Source organism: Hemitrygon akajei, chromosome 21 (assembly GCF_048418815.1).
Source record: "Hemitrygon akajei chromosome 21, sHemAka1.3, whole genome shotgun sequence".
NCBI classification, from domain to species: domain Eukaryota; kingdom Metazoa; phylum Chordata; class Chondrichthyes; order Myliobatiformes; family Dasyatidae; genus Hemitrygon; species Hemitrygon akajei.
This window is the reverse complement of record NC_133144.1, coordinates 58,437,175-58,456,890: the sequence shown is the minus strand read 5'-3', so window position 1 is coordinate 58,456,890 and position 19,716 is coordinate 58,437,175. Positions and strand designations below refer to the sequence as shown.

The following is a 19,716-nucleotide window of genomic DNA, read 5'->3' as shown; positions in this document are numbered from 1 at the left end:
GACACCACAACCAAGATAGATTAAGCTTGCATCCTTGCTGCAGGGACAAGAGCAGTAAAATGCACACTGACGTTCCAGTGCAATAGTAGGGGAGTGCTGCATTATCCATAGGAACAGCATTGTCCGTTCAGCCCATCGAGTCTGCTCCACAATTTGATCATGGCTGATGCTGGATCCCACTCAACCCCATATCCTTTGATGCCCTGAGCAATCAGGAAGCTATCAGATTCTTCATTCCACGGACTTGGCTTCCATTGCAGTCTGCGGTAGAGCATTCCGCAGATTCACTACTCTCTAGCTTAAAAAAAATCCTTACCTCTGTTCTAAAAGGTTGCCCCTCAGTTTCGAGGCTGTGCCCACCATAGGAAACATCCTCGCCACATTCACCCTATCTAGTCATTACAATATTCGGCAGCTTTCCATGCGATCCCCACATTCTTTTAAATTCCAGTGAGTACAGGCACAAAGCTGCCAAAGCTCATGTTAACCCTTTCATTCTCATGAACCTTTTGACACTGTATTCCATCTGCCACTTTTTTTTTGCCCATTCTTCCAATTTGTTTTCGTCCTGCTGCAAACGCATTGCTTTCTCAGCTTTACCTACCCCTCCACCTATCTTTGTATCATCCGCAAAGTTTGCCACAATGCCTTATCTATTATCAACCCTTACCCAAGTCATTGACAAACAATGTGAAAATACTGATCCCCCTGAGGAGCACCTCTAGTCATTGGCAGACAATCGGAAAAGGCCCCCTTTATTCCCAATCAGTGCCTCCCGGCTATCAGCCATTCCTCTAAATATGCCAGTATCTTTCCTGTAACGCCATAGGATTTTATCTAATTAAACAGCTTCATGCCTGTGGCACCCTATCAAATGCCTTCTGACAATTATTTGGGAAAAGTTGCTCGAATGTGATGGTTAAACTGTAAGTCTGTCTACTCCCAGGTTGTTGAAGACGTTCCTATGCGTTATTTCAACGTAGGGAGCCCGGATCCGATTTCCCTGCTTGTTAGGTGTGTCTTGAAGGAACAACACAAACTGCACGGTACAATGAGCCGAATGGTGGGAATCGCTGGGCGGTGTCGTGACGTGCGGTGGCCTTTGTCGCCAGTGCTATGGTAACGCCGGGCGGCCGGGCGGCGGTGTCGACGCCGAACGCTGAGCACCTGCATGGGCGGATCGGTCCTAGCGAGTGAACCAGTTGGGGGCGGGCGCTTAGCGGAATGAGGTACAAGGCGGTGGCCACTGCGGAAGACGGAGCCGAAGAGGCATTGTTTCAGGAGCCGAAAGATGACGATATCGGTAACGGTGGGCGAAGGTGACCGGGGAGGGGGTGTCCCCGAACCCACGTGTGTCATTGGGGAGTGTTATTTGTGTATCGGGTGTGTGTGGGGAAGGAAGACCCGTGTTCTCGTGTGTCCGGGGAAAGTATTATTTGTGTACACGGCCAGGTGCGACCCCCTTATGAGGTGTGTCAGGAAAGGGCTACTCTATGTACCTAGGCGAGTCCGAGGAAAGGATGACCTATATACCCAGGTTTTGCGGGGAAGAGGTGACCTACATATCCAGGTGTGTCTGTGAAAGGCGTAACCCATGTAACAGGTGTGGCTGGGGAAAGTATTATCTGTGTACCCAGGTGAGTCTGGGGAAGGGATGACCCGTGTACCCAGTTGTGCCAGGGAGGGAGCGACCAGTGTACCCTGGTGTGTCTGAGGAAGGGGTGACTTGTACACAGGTGTGTCTGGGGAAGGTGTAATATATGTAACAGGTGTGTATGGGGGAAAGTGTTATCTGTGTACCCAGGTGTGTCCAGGGAAGGGGTGGCCCATGTACCAGGTGAGTCTGGAGAAGATGTTATTTATGTAGCTGGGTGTGTCTGAAAAGGGATGACCTGTGTACCCCAGATGAGTCCAGAGGAAGGGGAGATCACATATACAGGTGTAGAAGGGTATACCATCTTTGCAGTTGTAGCTGGGGAAGGTATGACTTGCATACCAGATTTGTCCTGGGAAGGGGTGACCAATGTGCTGAGATGATTCTGGGGAAGGGGGGAGGAAGTGATCTTCATATGATAGTATGTCCGGGGAAGGGGGTGAACCTCGTACACAGGTGTGTCCGGGGAAGGGGGTGTCCCGCATACCCAGATATGTTCAAGGAAGGAAGAGACCACATACTCAGGTGTGTCCAGGGAAGGGGGTGACCTGTATGCCTGGGTGTGTTCAGGGAAGGGTGACCCACATAGCCAGGTGTGTCTGGGGTAAGGGGAAACCTGTTTACCCAGATGTGCATGGGAACGTGTTTTCTGCCTACCTAGCTGTGTCCAGGAAGGTGTGACCCGTGTATTCAGGTAAATTCAGGAAGGGTGTACTGTAGGTGTACTGTAGGTGTACTGTATCAGTGAGGGGCATCAGTATGTGTTGGAGGACTGACTCAGGTGCACCGCTGTGATTGGGGTGTCTGGCCATGACTTATACCCAGTTACGTCCAGTCTGGGTGTGGAATCGTATACATACATTGGTGAGTTTAAGAAGGGAATCTGGATAATCCCAGATGTATTTGAGTCTGATTCACCAGGTATGCCTGGGTGCCTAAGTGTGTTGTGCTGGCCCAGTTTATGGAATTCACTTCCATGGAGTTCATTTCTCTGTGAGTGTATTGGGAAGGTCTGGGATTAAGACAGGGAAGTAAGCATCAGGCTACCTGGTGTGAAACAATTTGACCAGTACTGGGGATCTCTAGGTTATAAATGACCTGTATTCTCCCTAAACATTTTACTGTATTGTTCAATCTAGTAATAATATTGTTTCACAGTATTCATTAATGATGGGATACAGTATGTCATTAGTTTAATTGTAGGTAATTATTGAGTAAAATAAAAGGATTATAGCAAGTGTATGTAGAGAGATGTGAAATGGGAAGCTATAGAAAATGGGCTTTTCTGAGCTAAGGAGAAGTCAATTTGTGGGACAATGAGAACCCTTATGTAACTCAGACTCCGACTATACTAGGACCACCTTCTAAAAATCTTTGTTTAGCAATACAGCATTTGTCATTGTTGATTTTGTTATGAGATTAAAAACTTTCCTTATTTTCTAACATTTAAGTATTGTCTAACTCAGTTTAAGTTGGGAAAATATTCTCCAACCCAGCAAGAGCTGGTGTTTTCAAGCAGGGATTAAAATTGGACATAAATATTTTTTGAGAAAAACATGTTAATTCCCTAGGGATTTATCTGGAGTTTGTGCAATCTGTCTTTCATTGATTCTATTATGGATTTATTGAGTATTGCCAGAAGAAAATGAATCTCGGGGTTGTATATGGTAAATTTACTTTGTGCACCTGAGGTCCTTTTGTGCCTCGGCACATAATGTTATTTTGTTGTCAACAACAGCTGAGTTCCTCAAAACAAAATCCCTTCAAATTATGTATCCATTTATTCATAGTTAAATGGGAAAACACTTAAGAGACAGGAAGTTTATTGTGTTTTGTGTTTTTTTGGACATCATTAATTTGAGTTCCAAGACATCACTGCAGGAGTTCCATAGGACCTGACTATCATCAGCTGCTTCATCAATGACTTTCCTTCTATTATAAGGTCAGGGGTGGGGATGCCTGCAGATAATTTCAGAATATTGAGAGTTCGCTGCTCCTCAGCAAATGAAGCAGCCCACGCGTGCACACAGCAAGAGCTGGACACTATTCAGGCTAATAACATTTAGACTACCTCCAACTACGGAATGTGATCACCTGCAATGATCACAGGGCATTCAATGGGCATTCTTGCCATGAAGTTTCCCACCTGGAGTTCAGGATTCCATCATTGGGCATGATAATGTAGATCAAAGCCCGAAAGTTGATCGGATCTCTGAAAGTCGAAGACCAATGCCCTTGGTCTATGAGTCTGAAGTCCACTCGGGAAGTTACCTGTAGGTATGTGATCCTCTGAGGCCTGGCGGCTCGGCCTGTGTGTTTGTGTGAGAGGGAGGGAGTAAAGGGGCTTGTTTTGTTGTTTAGATCCTTGTGTTCTGTGTTGTTCTGCCAAGCATTGTGGGCATGCTACATTGGAGCCGGAATGTATGGCGACATTTGCGGGCTGCCTCCAGCACGTCCTTATGTTGTACTGGCCGTTAACACAAACAACACATTCGACTGTATGTTTCCATGTACGTATGATAAATAAATGAATCTGAACCCAAACCGTCAATAACCTAGCGATTACCATTGAGAAGAAACTGAAGTGGACCAGTCATATAAACAAAATGCTTCAAGGGCAGGTCAGAGCTTGGGTCTCTGTGGCAAGTGAATCACTTCCTGGTGCAATAAGGATTGCCCTCCACCTATAAGGCTGAAATCAGGAGTATATTAGAATCAAGAAATTGACGGGTTCTTCATTGGTGAGGGTTTAAGAGCCACGTGGAGAAGGCATGAAAATGAGGTTGAAAAAATTCACCATTCCTGTTTACCTTTTTCTCCTTATCTCTTTACCTCCCTCCGGTGTTCCTCCCCCTTTCCTTTCCATGGTCTTCTGTGATTTCCTACCAGATTCCCCTTTCTCCAGCTCTTTGTCTCTTTCACCAATCAACTTCCAGCTCTTTATTTCACCTTCTCCCTCTCTTTAGTTTCACCTATTACCTACCACCTTGTACGTCTTTCTCCCCTACCCCCCCAACCTTATTACTCTGACTTCTCATCTTTATTTTCCAGTCTTGTTGAACCCTAACCCTAATGCATCTCCAGTACGAGATCCAAAAACACTAGAGGGTTATTTTGCCCACTGCCCGCATACTCGCACCCTAACCTTAACCCTAACCTGAACCCGAACCCGAAACATCAACTGCTTACTCTTTTCCATAGATCATACTTGGCCTGCTGAGTTCCTCCAGCATTTTGTGCGTGAAGCCTGTCCAGTCTCTACTTTTATCTACAGCCCTCCGTTCCAGGTAATGTCCTGGTAAATGTCTTCTGGATTCTGTTGTTGTCAATCCTTCCTGTAATGTGACAACCAGAGCTGTACACAGTTTTGTACAGCTGCAACATGACATCCTGACTCGTATACTCAGTGCCTTGGGTAATGAAGTCAAGCATACAAAATGCTGTCTCCACTACCCCAAGGTCTCTTTGTACATCAACATTCCTAAGCTCCCTGCCATTTACTCTGTAGCTTAATAGAATCTGACTCCCAAAAGTGTTATACTTGTCCAAATTAAATTCCATCTACCCCTCTCTGACCACCTTTCCAACTGATCTACACAGTATATGCCTCTGTACCCTTAAACATCCCTCTTTGCTATTTACAGTGTCAGAACTTTCCTCGTTGCCTGCAAATTCACCTACGTTCTCATCCAAGTAATTTATATGTATTTACAAACAACCAAAGTCACAGCACTGAACCCTGTGGTACACTACTTGTTGCAGACTTTCAGCCAGAAAATCACCTGCCCGCCACTAGACTCTGTCTCTTACCACCAAGCCAGTTTTGGATCCAGTTTTCTATTGTGGTCCAGATTAACTGCCATAACTTTCTGGACCAACCTACTGTGAGGGCCTTGCCAGAAGTCTTACTGGCATCAACGTAAAAACTATGTCAACCTCTGTGCTTTTGTCATCTTTCATAGTTACTTCCTCAAAGTGAAACTGGAGCTGCTCTGTGTCAGAAATTCTTTCAGCAGAAAGGTGACTGCATGTTGTGACATTATATTCTTGACTGCAGCTTCAACCCTGAAGATTGACTCAGGAGTAACTGCACGTAGAATTTTTTAAATCAGTTCAATGCAGAATTAAGTTTCAATGGATAAATCCTTGCTCCAGATGTGAAAAACTCGGCTGATGCATGAAAGATCTAGTCTAGCATTGTCAAAAGACAATGCACTCCTCTACTGCTGAGATAGTTCCCAGAGGTAATATTGCTGCCTCTTTAAGCATCTTGTTTCCACCCTGTGCAGCTCGGGTAAAAATGTTTTAAAGCGATCTGATTACACGTTGCCTCCAGGATAAGGCTGGGTTTTGTTCTTGTGAACTGCTCATAACCTGAACAGCTTGCAAGTCAGAAATGCAGCCACGAACTGCCTTCCCAGGCATCTTACGAAGCTTACAGCCAGGAAACTCATTCAGCCAGTTCCAAACATTTGATCACGTGCAGGCTATACATAAACTGGGAATGGCCTGTACAGTGTTTTCAAGATACAAGATTATTTATTGTCATTCTTCAGTACACGAGTGCAAAGGAAAACTGGTTGTTACTCCAGATCCAATGCAGCATAAAAAAACACAATTAGCACAAAGAACACAATTAAAAAAACACAATAAGTAACGTGATTGAAGTCTCCTGCAATCGTGAATAGACCATTGTTTTGTAGAGAGCTGGTGATACTCCTTGGTGGTGCATTCTGGGGGGTGCTGTAGACAGTGGTAATGAACTTAACATGAGCAGGCAATGTGGCTGGCAGTCAACTGTATGATGTCCGGTTGCCATAGAACAGTGGCTGCCACTGCAGGAGTGTCCGTGCACCAACCCTTATCAGTGTACAGAGTGCTCATCAGCTCTTTGACGGGGATCTCATTGAAACGCATCAAATAATCACAGAGCTAAGTAAAGTGGACAGGAGAGGTTGTTTCCTATAGTGGGAGAGTTCAGACCAGAGGGCACAGCTTTAGATTAGAAGGATAAAGAGGAATGTCTTTAGCCAAAGGGTGGTGAATTTGTGGAACTCATTGTCACATATGGCTGTGGAGGCCAGGGCATTGGGTATACTTGAAGCAGAGGTTGACAGATTCTTAATTAGTAAGGGTGTCAAACGTTATGGGGCGAAGGCAAGAGAATAGAGTTGAGGGGGAAAATAAATCAGCCATAATGGAATTGTGGAACAGACTGGTTGGACCAAATGGCCTAATTCTGCCCCTATTTCTTTTGGTCTAATCCTGCCTGGCTAAAACCCCAGCTCATACCCTAATCAGTTCTAAATTTTCACCATTACAACTCCAACAATTTTTATATAAATATCAATAATATAAGCAAAAGGCAAACCATGATCATGGTGAAGGTGATGCAGTCTTATGGGCTTAATTGCTTGCTCCTGCTATTATATTGTTCTGAAAATAATTCTCCTAATTTTTAAGAGCACCTTACTATGTTTCTTACCTGCTTGAGGTAATTGAGTCAATCTTGAGGTAATGTTGCAATGACAAGTACTTGTTACTCTTCATTTTGGGTCCCATATTGAAGAAAGGATGTGTTGGTATTCCAAAGGAGGTTTGCGACAATGATCCCAGGAATGAAAGGATTATGGCATGAGGAATGTTTCATGGCTCTGGCCCTGTACTCACGGATGTTAGGAGAATGAGGTGGGATCTCATTGAAACCTAATGAATATTGAAAGGACTAGTGTGGACATTGGGTGGTGAGGTGGAGATGCTTCTTTACAAAGGAGGTGTAAGATGCTCTTTCCCTGCACTAGCTTGCAGGCCACCCTTGGGCAAGGTGTAACACCTGCTTAGCCCCCCCAATCAGGGTCATGTGAGGCCATGGGGGCAGGTGCTGGGTGGTTGTATGAGCAGCTGGTGCATTTCACAAGTCGTGGTTATGCTACCACCGACACCAGGCAGACAATCATTGAAGAGTATTGATAATGGCTGGGGTCACCCATCTTGTAAAGTCACTGCCCAGAAGAAGGCAATGGTAAACCACTTCTGTAGAAAAATTTGCCAAGAATAATCATGGTCATGAGACCATGATCATATACGTCATACAACATGGCACATAATGATGATGTCATACGACATGGCACATGATGATGAGGTGTATGGATATGGAGATGAAATTTCCAATAGTGAGAGAGTCTAGGAATACAGAGCACTGTCTTAGAATTAGAACAGAGATGAAGAGGAATTTCTGTAGCCAGAGTGTGGTGAATCTGTAGAATTGATTGCCATAGACGGTGAGGCCACATCATTGGGTATATTTAAAACAGAAGTTGGTAGGTCCTTGAATAGTAAGGTTATCAAAGGTTATGGGGAGAAGACTGGAGAATGGGGTTGAGAGAGAAAATAAATACATCATGATGGCCTAGTTCTGCTCTAATGTCTTGTGGTCTTCTGCCATGGTTATTGAAACTAAATATGTTTGTGTTTCTAAAAACAGAATGTTTCTCCTCTTTCAGACAAAGACCTTGGCTGTTCGTCAGGTATTTGCTTCTGGATTCTGACCATCCTTGTTTTCTTCCTAGTGATCATCACTTTTCCAATCTCAGGATGGTTTTTCCTGAAGGTATGATGCATAGAACTTCATGCATTTTCTCGTTTGTGCAATGGCATTGATGTGTTAGGGAGAACAGAAAGTGGGGAGCATAACTCTGGGCCAGGGTTTGGAAAACTTCAATCAGAATTTCCTACTTTTAATGGCTATTCTACAATTCCCTGGAAAGTCCACATGGAATATTGTGTTTAGTTCTGGTTGCCTCATTATAGGATGGATATGGAAGCTTCAGAGAAGGTGCAGGAGGGATTTTTCAGAATGCTGCCTGGATTAGAGATCATATCTTACGAGGATAGGTTGAGTGAGCTAGGGGTTTTCTCTCTGAAGTGAAGGAACATGAGAAGTGACTTGATAGAGGCGTACAAGATGATAAGAGGCAGAGTTTGAGTGGACATAAAACTTCTTCCAGGACGACAATGGTTGATACGAGGGGGCATAATTTTAAGGTGATTGCAGGAAAATATAGGGGGGGATGTCAACGATTTTTTTAAATCACAGAGACTGGTGGGTGCGTGGAACAGCCTGCCAGGGTGGTGGTAGAGGCAGATATATTATGGAGATTTAACAGACTCTTGGATAGATGATAGTAAAATGGAAGGTTATGTAGGAAGGAAGGGTTAGTCTGATCTTAGAGTAGGTTGAAAGGTCAGCATAACATGTGGGCCAAAGTTCCTGTACTTTGCAGTAGTGTTCTATATTTTATGTTATGCTGTGGTGTGTTATGATGCCTTGTTGCATTACTGATAAACTTGTGCAGAGTCAGTGTTACAGAGGATCTATAAGCATTATGGAGGTTGCATAAAGCTCTCAGAAAACATCGAGATAAATTAAACTCTGATTGTATTACCAGAGGAAAGAAAATTCTCTGGTCAGATCCCTGCTCTAAACAGTCCATGGACTTTTTAAACTTCTATCTAAACCACTGGAGCAAGAAGATGAGTTATTCTTTACTGTATGACAATGCAACACTCTCCATATTGTACCACAATGTGAGCTGGATCATTAATGTTCTGGCTAAGCATCAACCACACTTCACTAGAAACCAAGGTGGTTACCAAGTTACTGACCAAGACCACTAGTTTCTGGTGATCTCGGTGTCGAGGCCTGGAGTTTCCGAAAAGCCTACCCAAAGTCATGGATGCAGCTCAGTGCATCAAAGGAAAATTCCTCCTCACCATTTTTGCACACCTACAAGGTGCGCTGCCACAAGAAAGCATCTATCATCAAAGACCCTCTCCATCCAGGCCATGACTTCTTCTCGCTGCTGCCATCGGGAGGGAGGTACAGGAGCCTTAGGTCCCACATGACCAGATCTATTCCAGAACCAGTGTAGATAACAGCACCTCAGCAATGAACTGATTCCACAACCTGTAGACTCACTTTCAAGGACTTGCTGGATGTCTGTCTACTTTCTGATCTTTGAGGTTCTTCTGAGAGTCAAAATATGTTGAGCAGTCTTAATTCTAATAGTTGTTTATTTTAGAATACAAACAAACATACAAATACTAAGAAAACTAAATAAAGAGCTGAGAAATGATATTAAAAGGTGAATGAAGGGCCAAGAATGCGAAGACCAATGAAAAGAAGAAGCAAAGAAAAGATGGCACCTCTGGAAAAATCCATCACTTTTATAGAGAAGAAATTCCTTAGATAGGAATAAACTAGCTAATAGGCTACATAATTAAAACAATTACAGCATGTGGGTAATGTGCTAATACTTTAGCCAATGAAAAATCAGAAAAGTGGTAAACTATTAGTTTAGCCACTATACTGCTTTCTGCCAGCCAGTGTGGAAAATACATGAGTTAGTTTAAAAAGTATAAATCTTATAAAAGTATTATTAAAAGAAGTGGTTTCCATTTTATGTTCTTAATATTATTTATATATTGTATTAGTCCAGTTTGTCATCTTGTGCACACTGGTTGCTTGTCGGTCTTTGTAGATTTTCATCGACTCTATTATATTTCTTTGTTCTGCTGTGAATATCTGCAAGAAAATGAATCTGTGCAGAATGTGATGACATACTGTATATGTACTTCAATAAATATACCTTGAACTTTGAAACCATCTTTGACTATTTATGATCCATGGATTTATGCTGCCAGAATTATATTGCTTGCTGGAATTCAGATCCTTTGCTGTTTGTCTGAAATAGATAGAGATTCGCTTTACTAATGCTGCTTCTGTTTACAACTGCAGATTGTGCGGAGCCATGAGCGTTTTGTTGTCTTCCGTTTGGGAAGAGTTATAGGCAGCAAAGGTCCTGGAATTGTCCTCTTGCTGCCTTTCATTGACCACTGGCAGGTGGTTGACCTCCAGACCAGGTCTTTCAATGTTGCACTGTTTGAGGTACGTTTCCTTCTCCAAGAGTTGCTGTTAATGCATTTTTTTTTACAAAATAAACAACATGAGGACATCTAAGGATTAATTGCAGTGTGGGTCTCTGGTGCTTCCCTTGCCCTCCTATCTCCCTTTCCTTTTTCCAAGCATGATTCCCCCTCTCCCTGCCCCTTTCCACTCACAGTCCACACTAGATACCTATACCAATATATAAACCTATATCAGGTTTATCATCACTCACATATGTCATGAAATTTGTTTTATTGTGGCAGCAGTATAGTGCAATGCATAAAATTACCACAGAACTGTGCAAAAGTCTTAGGCGCCTTAGCTATATATATATACCTAAGACTTTTGCACAGTTCTGTATGTCTTATGGTTTTATAGCCTTTGGGAATACATTGGGTACTTTGTATCTTTAATTGAATTCAACACAAATATAAGACATGACAAACCATTCTCATGTTGGAACTCTCTACAATTGCAAACAAAAGAGCTGCTGGTTCACCATCAACCGAAAAAGATTAGAGGCCCTGCAAACAACCCAGAAGTACCAGCATAACTTTCAGCATTTCTGATAGTTACTATCAGACCTAACCACAGGCGAGGTCCTGGAGGATTGGCGAGTAGCCACCAAGTTGGTTGGTCTACCAGAATATGCCCTGGATTAGGAGAGCTTGGGCAAATTCGGGTTATTTGCTCTGGAGTGGCAGAAGTTGAAGAGAGATCTGATAAAAGTTCATTAAGTTATGAGTGGCACCGATAGAGTAGGTAGCTGGAAGCTTTATCCCAGGGTCAAAATGTCTGTTTCTAAAGAGCATGCACTTAAGGTGAGAGGGGAAGGGTTAAAGATGATAATGTGTACCAACTTTTTTTTTTACACAGAGTGGTGGAAGTATGAAATGCTCTGCCAGGAGTGATGGCAGAGGCAGATATGATCGAGATGTTTCAGATATTGTTGTATGAATGTGCAGAGAGTGGAGGGATATTGATATTGCTTGGGCAGAAGGGATTAATTTAATCAGGCATCATTAGCTTAATTAGTTTGACACAGCGTCACAGATTGAAGAATCTATTCCTGTACTCTGCTGTTCTGTGGTCTATATGTTTTATCTGGGGTAAGGACAAAAGGGAAATTGATTTATTATTGTCATATGTACTGAAGTACAGTGAAAACTTTGTTTTGCATGTCATCTACTACTACTACGTCGACTCAGGCCTAGGGGCCGGTGTCGGGCAAATGCCTTACAAGGCTCAAAACGAAAGACTGTGTGGTGCGCCACTCCTCACACAGACAGTAGGTGGCTGTTGACTTACAAGGAGTTCATCTGCCCTTTGACAGGTTTTGTTTTCAGTCCTGCTGGGTGCCTACACACCCTCCTTCCTGGTTAACCGAAGTGCATCAGGGGCTGTGCTGGTTGAGTCGCCGACAACCCGACCCGAGACAGGTACTACTGGGCTACGTGGTACCAGTAGCAAGGCAAGGCCTTGACCTGCCATCCATACAGATAATTTCGCCAGATCAGTACTTCAAGGTTGTACAAGGGAATAACAGAATGCAGTACAAGTGTTACAGCTACACAGGAAGCACAGACAAAAAGGTGCAAAGAGAGAACAATCAAAATTGTGAAGTCAAGACACTAAATTCAACTTATAAACTCAATTTACCAAAAAGAACTTCATTAGCAAGCAGGGTAGAATTTGAAACATTTTCTCTGGGTCATTAATCCAATAATTTGATCATTCTGCCTCTGCTTTTCAGACACACAAAAGTTCAAAGTAAATTTATTATCAAAGAACATATATGTCACCATATAGAGCCCTGAGATTCATTTTCCTGCGGGCATTCACAGTAAATACAAAGACAGACACAGTAAAATCAATGAGAAGCTGCACACAAAACTACACACTACCACGTCTTCTTAGAATCAGATAAGCTAATTTTAAACACGGCATCATATTGCTTTATTTTGATTTTTCTTGTTATTTCTGCAAAATCAAAATAACGTCATTGTCCCACAGGAGAAAGATTAAGCTCTCATCTCATCTACAGAAAGGTGGCTGGAGAAAGGTCAGCAACGTCACGAAGGATCCCACCCACTCTTCTTCAGGGACTGTGTGCCCTACCCCCATCAGAATGGAAGCCATCTACACCAGAACGACCAGACTCAAAAACATTTACTTTCCCCAAGCAGTAAGACAGATGAACATCTCCACTTACTAACCCACTCCTCCTATCAGAGTCACCTTATATACAGACACTCTTGTGCCTAGAGACACTTTATGTACAATTTATGCATATAAGCTATCTTATTTATATTTATTGTGTTTTTTGTGCTGCATGGGACTGGGAATAACAATTATTTTGTTATCTTTTACACTCGTACTGGAAATTACATTAAACAATCTAGAATCTTTCACACAGGCAACTTGTAAAGATGGCACTCAGATTATCGCTGGTGCAGAAATCCAGTATCATGTCTCGAATCCAGTCCTTTCTGTGGTTGTCGTGCAGGATATCAGGAGCACCTTGGCGCACGCTGCTAAGGCTGTAATGGTTGGCTTCCTACTCAAGAAATCCCTGTCGAGCATCAAGATGAAGAGTAAAACTGAAAAACAATTATCAGTGAGGATCTTTACTTCTAGAGGCGAATAATTTGATTAGTTCAGATTCAGATTTATTTATCACATGTGCACCCAGTGGCCATAAACACAAGGGATTCTACAGATAAGAGAAAATCTGCAGGTGCTGGAACTCCAAGCAACACACACAAAATGCTGAGATACTCAAACCACCTGATCTGGTACTAACGATTCCCTTTCCTTTGGCCCTCCCCCCACCTTCTCTGCTTCCCTCATCTCCTCTTTCCAATCCCCTACCCCATCTCTCTCCCACCCCCTGCACCCTCCCTCTCACCCTCCACCGCCTTCTTCTCTCACCCCCTCTCGGTGTTGCTACCTTTCCGACTGCCCCCGTGAACCGCTCCCACCTCTCACCCCCTACTTCCATAATCTCTGTTTCTTCCCCATTTTCTCTCTAATTCTCCCTCTCTCTCACCCTCCTTCTCCTCTCTTTCGTTGTCTCCATCTCTAGCCTTTGCCTTTAAATCTTAATGGCTTCCAACAAGGGAAATTCTTAGATACAGAGATATTTCATTGATTATTTTAATATAAGCAAGAGATTTTTGGTAGAGTGGGGAGATTGGTGTGGAGGGGAGATGCTCCTTAGCTTAGACAGCTGAAACCGCATCTGGCAATGTTTGGGTAAATTGGAAGATGGATGGCTGGAGGAGGATTGGGAGGAATGAGCTATGAGTGGATAATGTCCAGTCACGTCATGTACATTGGCAGTGCACTTGGAGAATTGTGAGCAGTTTTAGGCCCCTTATCTTAAGAAAAAGATGTACTGGTATTGGAAAGTGTCCAAAGGAGGTTCACGGGAATGATTCCAGGAATGAAACAGTTAATGTATGAGAAGCATTTGATGGCTCTGGGCTGTATTCGCTGGAGTTTAGAAGAATGAGGGGGGGATCTCACGGAAACCTATCGAATAATGAAAGGCCTAGATAGAGGGGATGTTTCCAATAGTGGGGGATTCTAGGACCAGTGGGCACAGCTTTAGATTAGAGGGCATCTCTTTAGAACAGAGATAAGGAGGAATTTCTTTAGCCAATAAAATCCCAGTTTAGAAGAAAAGCTCAACAAATAATTTATTTCTGTTCTTTTCTCATCTTGTAGCTTGAGATTAACGAGAAGACCAAGTCCTGGGGCGTGCAAATAGACCAGGTGAATATGGTTGTGCACAACATGTTGAAGTTCCCGCTGGAAGCTCTCCACAACCTGCCCCTGACTCCGCCCAACAGTCGTCCAGACCGACTTCCCCAACCCTTCCGCGTCATCGCGGGGCGCATTGTAAATAGCAGTAGCTCTGCACCGTCAGCATCTTCCCAGCATGTCTCTGAGCTTTCCAGTGACAGCGAAGGTTAGGAATGTGCCTTCAATATTCAGGGACACTGGTGGGAGAATGTCATGAACACGTGCCATGAGATGGCACAGTAGCATGGCAGTTTTCGTATCACCTTACAGCTCCAGCTGTAAGATCAGGGTTCAATACCTGCTGCTGCTTTTATGTGTTCTCCCTGTTACTGCGCGGGTTTCCTCCAAGTTTTCCAGTTTCCTTCTGCATTCCAGAGGCATATAGCTTAGGGCTTAGTGAGTTTTGGACGTGCTATGTTGGCACCGGAAGCGTGATGACACTTACAGGCAGCTCCCAGCACATCCTCGGACTGTTGGCCATTGATGCAAAACAACGCACTTCACTGTATGTTTTCAAAAGTCAAAGTACATTTATTGTCAAAGTATGGATACATTATCCAACCTTGAGATTTGTCTCCTAACAGGCAGCCATGGAACCAAGAAACCCATATTAAAAAAGACTGTCGAATACTCAATGTGCAGAGGGAGAAAAAGACATCATACCTGTTTTTTAAAAAAAAAACACTAAAAAATGAGTCCATTTTAAAAAAGGAAGACTGTCCCAATGTACAGAGAAAAAGAATACATCAGGCAAACAGTAACGTTAAGCAAATAGCCGCCTGAGCTGAAGCCCACAAAGATAGTTCTATAGTGCAGCGCCGAGCCGAGTCATGGAGCCACAAGCTGAACCGGCCCATCCCTCGCCCAGGCCCCGACACCCTGACATTTTCATTCTGGCCCAGCGCCTAAATTGCTGTCCAAACATCAGGTTCATGGCTGATTGATTCCCCATATCAGCCCCAATCTCCTGCCTTCTCCCCATATCCCTTCATGCCTTGACTAATCAAGAATCTATCAACCTCCACCTTAATTATATGTAATGACTTGGCCTTCACAGCTGCATGGTAACAAATTCCACAGATTCACCACCCTCTGGCTAAAGAAATTCCACCTCAGCTCCGTTCTAAATGGACGTCCCTCTATTCTGAGGCTGTGTCCTCTGGTCTTGGACTGTCCCATCATAGGAAAATCCTGGCATCTGCACAATGTTGGGTCCAAGGGAGTTACTGAGTAGACAGTGCTTGTGTCCTGGTGACCATGGTCTCAATGGGGATCATGGCATTGGTGTGGACATCTTCTGAATTATTTGATGTATCTCCCAGTGGCTCATTAAAACCTAGTGCTTCAACAAAACCCCTATACGTATCTCTCAAGTATTTTGGATTGCAAACAGCTATGGCCTGGGAGTAAGGAAACGTCCAGGGGTGAGAAAACAACTAAAACTGACATCTTCCCTGGAATAATAAACACAAGAGGTTCTGCTGGAAATCTTTAGCAAGACACTCAAACTCTGGAGGAACACAGCAAGACAGGCAGCATCTATGGAGGGGAACAAACAGGCAATGTTTCGGACCAAGACCCTTCATCCTGATGAAGGATCTTGGCCTGAAATGTTAACCGTTTATGGAGCACCCTTGGATGCTCCACAGAAAACAACCAAAGTTTATCCAATCTCTCCCTATAGCTTATTCTCCTTAATTTCAGCAGTGTTCCAGTAATCGCCTCTTCCTGTGTCCCATCCTCCCTCCCTTTCTCCATTGGTACTCTCCTCTCATCAGATTCCTTCCTCTCCAGCACTTTATCTTTCCAACCCACCTGGCTTCACCTATCACCTTCTGGCTATCCTCCTCCTCCTCAGCAACTTCCCCTCACCTTTTTATTTAGGAATATTCCCCCTTCCTTTCCAGTCCTGAAGAAGGGTCTCAGCCCAAAATGTTGACTGTTGATTCATTTCCATGGATGCTGCCTGACCTGCTGAGTTCCCCCGGCATTTTGTGCACATTGCTTTACATATCCAGCATCTGCAGGCTTTCTCTTGCACTCCAAGATCCCTCTGTACATCAAGAAGGGATATCTAAAACGACTATGTGAAAAACTTTTGTAAAAGTTTCTGAATGTCATTTAATGACTTGGTACATTATTTATCTTCCTTCAGAGGGTGTTCAGATTGTAAGCAAAGGGACTGGGTTTGAGGAATCTGAGAGTGACAGGATCAGTCCAGACTGGATACTTTCCACAGTGCGAAGTCTCCTTTCTAAGGAACTGGTGAGACAGTTTCAAGCCTGCTATCTTTTCATTGTCAACCAAAAGAATGGAGCTCGCAACCTGTACTATCTGGACCTCAGCAGAGGTGAGTCAAGTGCTTAATGCTTACGTTCTTCTTCTTGTGCTCATCGCCCCAGCTGGCAGCAATTCACCAGAGTCCTCTGTCCTGGGCCAGTAGAAGGTTGATGGGCCCTGTGGCTCCCACTTTCACCTCCCAACTTTATACGTCTTTTTGGCGAGGATCCTTCCTCTCCCAGGGATGAGTTCTCTGGGGCTTCTGTTGCCATTTTTGTAGTTGGCCAAATGACAATTCTTTATAAGAATGATAGGGACAAAAATTGCATTGTTGAAAAGAAAGATAGTTATGGTACATACTTAACAAGAATGTATTTTAACATAAACACATTATGCTGGAGGAGCTCAGCAGGTCAGGCAGCACCTACGGAGGGAAGTAAACAGTTAATGTTTCAGGCCTAGACACTTCGTAAAGAATGAGGTAATGAGGTCCTGATGAAGCTCTCGGCCTGAAACATCAACTGTTTATTTCTCTCTGTAGATACTACCTGACTTGCTGAGTTCCTCCAGCATTTTGTGTGGGGTATGAACATTGTGTAGGCAGAAGGGATATATTTAGTTGGGTGTTGGGCACAGCATCGTGGGTTGAAGGGCCTTTTCCTGTGCTGAACAGCTCCACGCTCTGAAACACTGAGATTTGGCCACTTCTGATCCTCCTCTTCTGCTTTTCAGATTCGGGCTACGCTGGCCACGGTGTGCCAGAGAAGGAGCCTGACGTCACTCTGGAAATTTCAGAGAAGACCATGCGGTCACTGTTAACGGGAGAGACGAAGCCTTTCTCTGCGTACATGAGCAGGCGAATACGCGTACAAGGCGATTTGAAGTTAGCAATGAAGCTGGAAGATTTAATCAAAATAATGCAACAATGACACGACTTGGATGAGTTTTACATCTTGTATTTTATTTACATTATTTTTGTTATTTTTCTCCAAAATTCTATACTAACCCCTTGTTAATAGTTCATGGTCTAGTCCACTCTTGAAATAAATAAACTATAATTCTCTGTTGTGGTATACACAATCAGTGGCCACTTTATTAGATACTCCTGTACACTTGCTTGTTAACGCAAATATATCATCAGCCAATCATGTGGGAGCAACTCAATGCATAAAAGCATGCAGACATGGTCAAGAGGTTCAGTTGTTCAGACCAAACATCAGAATGGGGAAGAAATGTGACCTAAGTGACTTTGACTGTGGAATGATTGTTGCCAGATGGGGTGGTTTGAGTACCTTAGAAACTGCTGATTTCCTGGGATTTTCCACACACAACAGTCTGTAGAGTTTACGGAGAATGGTGCGAGAAACAAGAAGCATCCAGTGAGCGGCAGCTCTGTGGGTGAAAATGCCTTGTTAATGAGAGAGGACAGAGGAGAATGGCCACATTAGTTCAATGTGACAGAAACAGGACAGTAACTCAAATAACCACATGTACAACTGTGGTGTGCAAATCATGTTGAACCTTGGAAGTGAGTGGGCTACAGCAGCATGAACATACACTCAATGACCACTTTATTAGGTACAGGAGGCTAGATATAGTGGCTAGAAGGTCTATAAGTTATCATGCCATGTTATGGTATATACACTTCAGATGCAAGGGTGCTCTGAGCTTGGCTCCTTCAGGCCATGTCCCACACTGAACCTTCCCTCTCTCCATGCACTGAGCTAGATCTAGGATGCAGGAAGAGCAAGGGCAGTGGGTGGGGGAGCAGATGAGATCCGAAGGAGATGAATATGGGAATGGGTTGCACCAAGCCAGTAGATCAGGAAGCCAGTTTCTGTGCTGTATCTCTCATTGAGCCACAGAGCATGGAAACAGGTCTTCATCCCCACCGACCCATTCAACCAAGATGCTCCACCAAAGCTAATTCCCATTTGCCAGCATTTTTTAATGATTTAAGGATCAGCTTTTTGTCGTCACATGTACATCAAAACAGTGAAATGTGTTGTTTGCGTCAATGACCAGCACATTTTGAAGCTGGAATTTGCCATACTTCCAGCACCAACACAACGTGCCCACGGTTTCCTCACTCTAACTTGTACGTCTTTGGGATGTGGGAGGAAAGTGGAGCACCGTAATCTCTGAATTCTTTCCAATCCATGTACCTATCTGTCTTCCCAAAGTTGGTATTGGAGCTAATTCAAGCACTTCTTCCAGCAGCTCATTCCATATACATCTCACCCTTTGTGTGCAGAGAAAAAGATGCTTATCAGGTTCAAACAGATATGTCACTAATATATGTGATAATAAACCTGATTCTGATTTGGATTTACTTATTTAGAGATACAGCATGGTTTTTTCGGTCCAACAAGGCCAATTGCACCCATGTGGCCAACTAACCTACTAACCTTTATATCTTTGGACTGTGGGAGGAAACTGGAGCACCCGGAGGTAACTCACACAGTCATGGGGCAAATGTAGAGACTCCTTACAGACAGCGGTGAGGAATGATCCACTGTGAAGCGTTATGCAAACAACTCGCTACAGAACCACCTAGCAGCATTCGTGTTCCACTCGGTACGAGAGGAGCTGATTTCTTGGTATCCAACGTTCTGAGATCAGGCTGCCCTCAGAACACCAGTACTGCTCACTAGTTTGTGAATTTATACTTGATCTGAGTAGACTGATGGGACTGAAGGCTGACAAATCCCCAGGTCCAGATGGTCTGCATCCTAGGGTACTAAAGGAGGTGGCCCTGGAAATTGCAGATGCATTGGTAATCATTTTCCAATGTTCCTTAGATTCAGGATCAGTTCCTGAGGATTGGAGAATGGCTAATGTTATCTCACTTTTTAAGAAAGTAGGGAGGGAGAAAACAGAGAACTATCGACCTGTCAGCCTAACATCAGTAGTGGGAAAGATGCTAGAGTCCATTATTAAAGATGAAATAGTGGCATATCTAGATAGCAGTGATAGGATTGGGCCGAGCCAGCATGGATTTACCAAGGGTAAATCATGCTTGACTAAT

At 43.7% G+C, this 19,716-nt stretch overlaps 1 protein-coding gene across 5 annotated transcripts; it reads left to right on the top strand.

The window, feature by feature from the left end:
- The first annotated feature begins 1,117 nt into the window (after nucleotides 1-1,117).
- stoml1 (stomatin (EPB72)-like 1) lies at nucleotides 1,118-17,768 on the top strand. Of its 5 annotated transcripts, none has more exons than XM_073025511.1 (7): nucleotides 1,118-1,309; nucleotides 8,158-8,264; nucleotides 10,452-10,601; nucleotides 13,108-13,218; nucleotides 14,331-14,574; nucleotides 16,564-16,758; nucleotides 17,421-17,768. In XM_073025511.1, exons 1-7 carry the CDS (start codon nucleotides 1,225-1,227, stop codon nucleotides 17,615-17,617), a joined length of 1,089 nt encoding a protein of 362 aa, XP_072881612.1. In that variant the 5' UTR covers nucleotides 1,118-1,224; the 3' UTR covers nucleotides 17,618-17,768. The 5 variants fall into 5 exon arrangements, with proteins under 5 accessions (XP_072881612.1, XP_072881613.1, XP_072881608.1 ...); XM_073025507.1 differs by having other exon boundaries at nucleotides 1,119-1,309; nucleotides 13,018-13,218; XM_073025508.1 differs by having other exon boundaries at nucleotides 1,121-1,303; nucleotides 13,018-13,218.
- The last annotated feature ends 1,948 nt before the right edge of the window (nucleotides 17,769-19,716 follow it).

Coding starts and splice junctions, on each gene's coding strand:
- stoml1 (XM_073025507.1), top strand. CDS start 1,225: ATGAGGTACAAGGCGGTGGCCACTGCGGAAGACGGAGCCGAAGAGGCA. Junction 13,219..14,330: donor AAACTGAAAAACAATTATCA/GTGAGGATCTTT, acceptor CTCATCTTGTAG/CTTGAGATTAACGAGAAGAC. Junction 16,759..17,420: donor CTATCTGGACCTCAGCAGAG/GTGAGTCAAGTG, acceptor TCTGCTTTTCAG/ATTCGGGCTACGCTGGCCAC.